Source organism: Triticum dicoccoides, chromosome 3B, assembly GCF_002162155.2.
Source record: "Triticum dicoccoides isolate Atlit2015 ecotype Zavitan chromosome 3B, WEW_v2.0, whole genome shotgun sequence".
NCBI classification, from domain to species: domain Eukaryota; kingdom Viridiplantae; phylum Streptophyta; class Magnoliopsida; order Poales; family Poaceae; genus Triticum; species Triticum dicoccoides.
In genome coordinates, this window is record NC_041385.1 from 117958142 (window position 1) to 117967445 (window position 9304).

At 49.0% G+C, this 9304-nt stretch overlaps 1 protein-coding gene across 1 annotated transcript; it reads left to right on the forward strand.

The window, feature by feature from the left end:
- The first annotated feature begins 1196 nt into the window (after positions 1-1196).
- Positions 1197-2463, forward strand: LOC119279384 ((S)-8-oxocitronellyl enol synthase ISY1-like). Its single transcript, XM_037560630.1, has one exon. The coding sequence runs from the start codon at positions 1197-1199 to the stop codon at positions 2358-2360; it is 1164 nt and encodes a 387-aa protein (XP_037416527.1). The 3' UTR covers positions 2361-2463.
- The last annotated feature ends 6841 nt before the right edge of the window (positions 2464-9304 follow it).

Consider the following 9304-nt stretch of genomic DNA (forward strand, 5'->3'; position numbering starts at 1 on the left):
ATTTTACATGTCGGGGGTCTAAGAATAAGGGAAAAAGCTCTACACAGGTCCTTGAATAAAGTTTGGTCTACAAAATCCTTTGGACATCATTAATACTGCTATTGCTATTCAAAAACTCGCAGGGGCACCTGCTTAGCCGTGCTCGATCGCCCGATTGCCTGGGATCCGCAAAGTTGTTTGCCCCGCACAGGAGCACAAACAAGCTTTAAAATTCACTTGCTGAAACTTACGATTTTGTCGGCAACTCGTATTAAGTTTCAAAAGTTGAAACTTATTAAATTTTTAAAAACTCATCCAAATGTATTCAAAATAGATCTCGTTTGAAAGCTCTCGTCACCAGAAGTATGAGTATGCAAACAAAACTTAGTTTAAACTTTTGATTCAAAAGATACGAACAAATAAAAGTCGAATGCCAAAAGAAAGAAAACGGGGCTGCGTATACAGCTAAGCTAGCTGCTGCGCCGGCCCGGCTTGGCTGACTTGGAGTGGCTGAGTCTCAGCTACAGTAGCCTGACTTAGCCACTGCGAAGCGTCCGATCCAAAAAGAATGGTCCAGATAGATTCACTGTACAAGAGACTGTTCACCGATGTAGCAGTGTACTGTTTTGCTCCTGTAGGTGTTGTACTGTAGCATCGTACTGTAGCGTCATCTGGTGCGTTGAACAAAAATCTGGCGGTTCAGGTTAGGCAAAGGTAGCGGCACCGTAGCGTGGCTACCTTAGCCACGCAAAGACAGCGAATCCGGAGCGTGCTGCGCGCATTCGCGTTTACTTGTGCTATGGTAAAAACAAATTGTGGTAACAGGGGAAAGGCTGTTTACTTTCGCCAGCGCGCCGTGGCGGCGTGGCGAAAAACATCTTCGCGCGGCGCGTGCGTGTTGCAGTGGCTCACCGACGACCGGAATGGCCCACGGATCCCCCTACCCCTGCGCACCCCCGTCACGCAAAGCCGTCACCACGCTGGAGGTCATTTCAGGGCCCACAGGGCAGCGACCATTGGCACAGGTGCGCGACGGCGGCTAGGTGGCTGCTACTTCCGTAAACAGGTCTCTTCCTCTCCCTCTATGCGAATCTGTTCACAGCAGACGATCGCAGTCATAAAGCAAAACCCAGAACCCAAAGTCCCAAACTCCCCACCTGCTCTGCTCCTCTCCTCTCCTCTTCCCGATTCATCTTCCTCGATCCACCGCAAAATCAATGTTGAAGTGGTGGTGGGTGGGAGCGTTCGGCGCCTTCATGAAGCGCCGGAGCGGCCGCGCCCGCGCCGCCGCGCCGCCCCCCGAGAACGTGGCCCTCGTCGTCGGCTCCACCCTCCTCGACATCGTCGGTGCCGCCCTCCTCGACATCCTCCCGCTCCCCGACACGCCCGGGGGCCCATGGAAGGTCTACGCGCTCTCCCGCCGCCCGCTCCCGCCCTGGTCCGCCGCCCTCCCGCCCGCCGTCTTCCACCACCACCTCGACCTCGCCGACCCCGCCGCCGTCGCCGACGCCCTCGCGCCCCTCACCGACATCAGCCATGTCTTCTACGTCACCTGGGACCCTCGCCCGACGCACGGTGAGGGCCGCGAGGCCAACGGCGCCATGCTCCGCAACGTCCTCTCCGCTATCGTCCCCAACTGCCCCGGGCTGCTCCACGTCTGCCTCCAGACCAGCCGCAAGCACTACGTCGACCTGTTCGAGCCTCTCAGCGGCGCCCCCCTCGCGCTCCGCCCCTACTCCGAGGACCTCCCGCGCCTCGATTGCCCCGACCTCGAGGACGTCCTCCTCGACGGGCTCGCCAGCAGCAGGCGCGTCACGAGCATCTTCGGCTTCTCCCCACGGAGCGCAAGAAACGCCATCGCCAGCCTCTGCGTCTACGCCGCCATCTGCCGCAAGGAGGGCCTCGTGCTGCGTTGGCCAGGATCCCGCGTCGCCTGGGAGGGCTTCAGCGACGCCTCCGACGCAGAGCTCGTCGCCGAGCACGCACTCTGGGCGGCCATGGAGTCCAATGGCAAGAACGAACCCTTCAACTGCAGCAACGGGGACATCTTCAAGTGGCAGCAGCTATGGCCGATCCTCGCCAACCAATTCGGCGTGGAGTGGACGGGGTACCCGGGGGAGGACCAGCGCTTCATGCTGGAGGAGGCCATGGCCGGGAAGGAGGGCGTGTGGTCGGAGATCGTCAACGAGAACGGGCTCGTGGAGACCGAGCTCAACGAGATCACCAACTGGGGCTGCATCGACGGTATGATCAACATGGAGCGGGAGAACCTGGACACCATGAACAAGAGCATGGAGTACGGATTCTTCGGGTTCTGGAACAAGGTGAGGTTCTTCAATACCTGGATCGACAAAGTGAAGGTTGACAAGATTGTCCCCTGATACATGCCTCTGTTTTACCTGCCAATCGCGTCTTAGAACTTCACATCATGCTATTATCTGATCATCTTGCGACATTGTCCAGTTTACGTGCATCAAATTTTACTTGATACTAGTAGCATATTAGCATGGACAGAGTGTTATGTTCGTTTTGACAAGGTAGTGAATGAACATCTAGTTACTCTGCGTTTTAAGCTTTGAATCATCTGTTGATCATTTTACTTGTACCAGTGAGCAATGTTTTGTTGATCACTTTCGCTCAATGCATATGATCTGGTAGTTAACCATCTTTCATGCATTATGCATATTCTTGTCAGGTTGGAGCTGTGTTGAATGTTTCTGTTGTTTTGGCATCAGCACTTGCATTGCATGCAGGTCAAGTATTCTGAATTAGTAATCTATTGTAATGATTAGCTCCATTTGTGATGCCAAAATTAGGATCCAATCTTGCTATTATCTGATCATCTTGTGACATTGTCCAGTTTACGTGCATTGAATTTTACTTCTAGCATATTAGCATGCCGTGTTGTGTTTGTTTCGATAAGATACTGAATGAACATCTAGTTACTCAGCATTGGGAAATGTTTTGTTGATTGCTTTTGCTCAATGGACATGATATGGTAGTTAACCATCTATGTTACCATTTCATGCATATTCTTGTCAGGTTGGAGCTGCGTTGAATGTTTTTGTTGTTTTGACATCAACAGTTGGCTTTAATTTAAGAAGTTGCATTCAGGTAGAGAATTCTGAATTAGTAATCTATGGTAATGATTAACTTCATTTGTGATGCCAAAATTAGGATCCAATCTTGCATCAAATTCATCTAAAACTCTGGTCAGGTTTATTTCAGCTCTCTTTCAGAGTGAGAGCGTTTACCACCAGTCAAGTTTAGGTTATGATCTACTACAGTACAAGTCGGTTTCATCCAGTACCAGTCCATCAAAAACTGAACACATTAATTTCGGGAGTGTTCAATTGATTAAGTTTCCATCCTGGTGATTGTTAGTACTAGTTGTACTTGGAGGAGGCCTGGGATATGGCGCAGCAGCGGGGATTAATCCATTTTAATCTGATTGCAAAACGTTTCTCATCCCAACACACCGTGTGGTTCCTTTTTGGTTGGACCTGCACCTCGTGGTTCTCTTGTTTTGTTGAAAAATGGAATCGAATGCACTGTTTCTCAGTAGAGGAATATTCCTGTTTTTTGCTTATAAGTTGGTTAAATTTCGTGTCACCTTCCTCTGAAAAAACATATACTCCCTCCTTACCGGTTTATAAGGCTCATATCTGAAATCTCACCAACCAAGGGAAATGTCTATTGGCTGGGATGAATTGAGCTGGTTTAGAAAGTGCCCAATAAGCTTTGGGCTTTTTCTTCGCGAAAACTGTGCGCGCCGCAGTATTAATTCTCGGCCCGTTCGATTCCCGACACAATAACTCCAGCGCCCGCGTGCTCTATGCTGCGCGCTAACGGCTGCATGCGCGCGCTCTCTCCCGCCTCCGCTTTGAACTTACTGCATGCGCGCGCTCCCTCCCGCCTGACCTCAAAACTAAACCGGCCCATGCGCAGCGTGGTCTCTCCCACCTCTCTCTCTCATCTGCATGGCACATGCATAGGCTAGTTTCATTTTCATGGTTTGCATGCACGGCGCCAAACAACAAATGAAAAAAGGACCGCCAAAATCCTCTGGTGCCATTAGCTCAATTTTTGGTTTTTCAGCGTTGGCGCCGCGAACTCAAACACTGCCTCTCCTGCCATAGCAAATCGTACATGCACTGCAGTATAAAGTGGTGGGCAGCAAGCAAGTTTAGCCACACCATTCTTCTCCCACATCTCCATCTTCTTCCCGGAACCATGGTCCTCATTGACCTAAACGAGCCACCACCAGAGGGGAATGAGAGGTTGGAAGCTGGCATAGGTGTTGGTTATGGTGATGCCGGGCGTGGCCATGGAGTTCACGGGCTCGCCGGCGCCGTTCTAGCGGGATTCTATCAAACTGCAGTTCGGCACGCCGGCGTGGCTGACGACGGAGTCAGTAGCGCCACTGCAGGCCGTGTTCCCAGCCGGCTAGGCCTGTCAGGCCGCGGTATGACTGCCGGGTGGTCCGCTGGTGCGGGCCTAACCGGGCAAGCACGAGGTCCGGCGCTCGGCCTCACAGGGCGCGGGCGCAGCCTAGGCGGTGGAGGTGGCCGTCGAGAGTGCTACGACGCTGCCGTACATGGCCGCGGACAACGCAATGATAACACGGCTGTGGGGGGCGACGTTGGCCATGGTGCTGGGCATGGCCTTGGCGTTGGGCGTGGCGCAGGAGGTAGTGCTGTCCGTGGCGTTGGGCGCGGCGCCGGTCGTGGCGTCGGTCGCGGCGTCGACCAGGCTGCCGGCCGTGGCGTCGGTCGCGGCGTCGACCAGGCTGCCGGCCGTGGCGTTGGTCGCGGCGCCGGTCGTGCAGCAGGACGTGGCCGTGGAGCCAGAGGTGGGCGTGGGCTGGGCAACGTCCAAGAGGCCGTGGTCATTGGTGTCGGACATGGCACCGGGCCTAGCGTCGGGCATGGAGCCGGACGTGGCCGACGCATACTAGGCCCCTGGTACGGAGAAGGTGATGCTGCCGGCGACGCTAGCATGGACGAGGACTCGGACAGCGACAGCGACAGCGAGAGCGAGAGCGACTCGGACAGCGACAACAACACCCAAGCTCGAACGGTGGACCTAAGTACGAACAACGTTTTGTTTTTCATTCAGATTGTGTGTATACATTACTCTCGGCTACAATATTATGTACATTCTCGTTAGTATTATTCATGTAATTTGAGGTTTCGCCAACATGCAGATCATTTGGCGAACATTCGAACCAGATCTCAGTACAGCAACAAGGACAAGCGACATGTTTATAACGTGCTGTTACAGAAAAATGGTCGACTAGGTCGGTTGAAGCATGGAGTGAGCAAGGCCGTGGCACTTCAATGCAATATGTCACGGAGGAGTGTAGTGCGGATATGGAAGGATGGCATGCTTGGTGGAGGTGTAAACGCTGTGATCAACAAGAAGAAGAAGCGATGTGGCCGCAAACGGATTGAGATTGACACCGTCGCCATGGAACAAATACCACCGCAAGAAAGGACAACACTTGAATCCCTTTCGAAGGCTATGCGCATGTCCGTTTCAACCCTGCACCGATGTCTGAAAGAGAAGAAGTTTCGGCGCCATAGCAATGCCTTGAAGCCGACACTAACGGAAGAGAATAAGAAGACCAGGGTACGTTATTGCCTTTCTATGTTGGAGCCTTCGATTTCAAGTTTGCATGAGAAACAACTCTTCAAGTCAGCATACAACATAGTTCACATTGATGAAAAATGGTTTTATCGCACCCGGGAAAGTCAATGGTTTTATTTGACGAACGAAGAGCCCGATCCAGAGAGACATTGCAAGAACAAGGGGTGGATCCAAAAGGTGATGTTCCTTGCTGCTGTAGCTAGACCAAGGTTTGATAGCAATGGGAATTGCATTTTTGATGGCAAGATTGGAGTCTGGCCATTCATTGAGTGGAAGCCTGCTGAAAGGGGCAGTCAGAACAGGTTAAGGGGAACTTTGGAATTGAAGCACATTAGTCCGGTCACTAAGGAGGTTCGCCTTCATTTCAATTTTCCAATTTCAGTGTATAAGATTTGATGGTTAACTAATGATCATTTTTTTCTTCAAAATGCAGGTTAGCAAACACTTCCTCATCAACGCTGTGTTGCCAGCAATCAAGGCTAAATGGCCAGACCGCGGTAGTACAATTTTTATACAACAAGATAATGCAAAAACTCATGTGCGCGTCGATGATCCGGATGTTGTTTATGCTATGCAACATGGTGGATGGGACATTAGGTTAACATGCCAGCCACCAAATTCCCCAGAAACAAATGTAAATGATCTAGGGTTTTTTGCATCATTGCAGGCATCGTTTCATAAGATGATGCCGCGGAATTTGGAGGACATATGCAAGAAATTACAGAAAGCTTTTAGAAAGTACTCTCCTAAGAAGTTAAACCGAATTTTCTTGACGCATATGACATGCATGAGAGAGATCATTCGGCATAAAGGATCAAATTTCTACAAGATTCCTCACATAAAGAAAAGATCACTTGAGAATAATGGTGGACTCCCGGATCAATTAGGTTGCGAGCAGGAGTTTGTGGCTGCGGCAGAAGAGTACTTGAACACGGTTGAATAGTTTAATTTTCCAGGGATGATGTAGTAGAAATTGTAATGTAAACGATTGAATGATGAATGCCATTTCTGATTTGCATTAGAAAAAGGATTTCTGAGATGAAGTTTGCATACATGAATCACTTTGCATGCATAAATTTAAATTAAACTTTGCATACATGAATCATTAAGCATGCAAACATACTAGTAATATTCCAGAAGCGAAATTCCAAAAGTTTTTGCGTTCTCCATCACCTTCTTCAAAAGCAAACATACTCGAAAAGCATGAAAACACCATCACTTATCTCCCTTACCTTCTTCCTCCGGGGACAATTCCTTCAAATACTTCAACATGTCAGCAAAAGTATAGCGCCGCTGAGGCCTTACGACGACTTCATCTTCTACGAAGCCATCGCTACCCAGCGTCACGGAGGACCTCCCCGGCTCTGGGAAGCCGTCGCCCGTGCGCTGGGTGATCGTGAGCTGGTGCACGAGCTACTCGACCTGGTCGAGGAGCGCTGAGAAGTTATCGACGAATGCCTCGACTTGGTCCAGAAGCGCCCCCAGTTCATCATCAACATCGTGCTGACCCTCGCCTCTGGCGGGAAGCTGGCTCTCCGCGTCTGCATCAAACACATCATTAGCGGCGGACTGTGCGGACTGCGTCTCCGCCTCTGGATCACAGACAGCATCAGGGGCGGACTGCGTCTCGGCGTCTGGATCACACACCACCTCCGCGCCCGTCTGCATCTCCACGCCTTGGTCGGCGACGAGGATCTCGTCGGTGGTGGCACGGGCCGCGCCCACCACAGCGCCGACGCCGTTGACAGCTGCGTCAGCAGCGCCCATGGCTACGGCGCCGCCGGAGTTCTCCGTGCCCATCACCAACGGCTGGAGCTCCTTCTCGACGTCCGGAATCCAATCTGACATCGCTTTGCTGCTCTCGTTTCGTATGTGGATGAAAAGAGCAGAGGAGGGTGGGTGAAACATGAGTGCTTCGAGTCGTTTTAAAGAAGTGGGTGGTGCATGCATGCATGCATGCAGCGAGGGAGAGGAAAGGAGTAATGGCCATTTCTCTTCGTACGAGAACAGCAACCAGCGAATTAATTGCGTGCGTAGGGATCGAAACGACCGCAACGCTTCAACCAAGCGGACCACGAATTGAGCCTTATGTTATGGAAATCTAGCGATTTTGAAATGAGCCTTATAAACTGGTAAGGAGGGAGTAACTTCTCTCTGATGTTGTTAGTATACTTTTAATTCTACACAGATGCTGGAGGAGGAGGAAGTGGAAGTTCCAGTTTCAGCTACAAGTGAGGTGCCAAAGGATGCTAACAAAATGGAGACAGATGTTACTGATGTCAATATGCAGGAACCTAAAGATACAACAGACACTGCTGAGGGTGCTACTGCAGATTGGGCACAAGATTCAAAGGAAAAATCTGCTCCTATGGATACTGATGCCAAGGTATCGTCTTCTTATTTTCTCTAATTGACAAAGTTTTGGATTATTATGGTCTTTTGCTCTTGGCATGTTAAGGAGATATTGCTCTATGTGGCTCAGATTGATGCTTACCACTATTGTGTATGGATTTGTCTCATATTACTGGGAATTACTCACCACTGCAGTATTTTTGTGAAGTTGACAATGGATTAGTGGTTCACCATTCAATTGTTAGTCATCCATTCTAATCTATCCAATAATAAACCTCCTCATACTGATTCAGATACTAGTGGTATCTTAGATGTTCCATATGGTATTTACACCAAATGAATCATGATTTGTTCTTGCTAGGAACAGACTAGTGCTGTAGTTTCATACTGATTCAGAATGTTACTAGTGCATCTTAGATGTTTCATATGGTATTTACACCAAAGGAATCATGATTTGTTCTTGCTAGGAATGCTACCCTTGCTTGTGCTGCCTCATGAGCTCCCTGCCAAACCGTTCTTTGATAATTTTGCTGTTGATGTCTGCAATACAATTCTGACACTGGTAGAGATCAACTGGTTTTTTTTTTCAGGATGAGCATACTACTTATAAGCAGGTGGAGCAGATGGCTTCTCTTTCTAGCTCTTCAACTTTGAAGGTATGTGGCAGAGCCCTTTTGCACAAAATTACTTTACTCTGCTTGTCTCCAAGCTGTGTTTCTGAAATAGCTGCCTCCTCTTTAACTCTATTTCAATTATATAGTTGTATACCTGCACTTTATTGTTGTTAAGATTGGTCATCACTCATCAATTGTCCTGCAGTATTCAATAACAAGACACCTACGACAACATGGTTCAAAAAAAGGGGACGCACTCATGTACCTAAATTGTTCAGTACTTGTGTACGGCTGGTTCACTGTGATTTTTATCTAATCAAGATATAAAGATTGTTAAGAATATGTTAATGCAATCAACCTGCTACTCTATTTAAGATCCTTTTGATTTCATTTTCCCACCATTTCCTCGGAACAGGAGATTCTGACAGTACATCCCAAACTAAGCAAATAGTGCATGCAAGTATCACTTTTGTAAGGAAGAGAATGTGATCATAGTTAATCAACATTTTAATCCATTTTACGTATAGCACATTATTATGGTCATCCATTACATTCATTTCCTATTTCAATTTTTCGCTATTTGTGTATCACTGGAACATTATGGTTCAAGTATTAAGAAAATAGTACTTGATCTTTAATCTGGAAAATAGTTGTGTAGGGAATTAGTTTATTTGATTCATTTTCAATGCAGCTGACTATTTGCTTGTTTT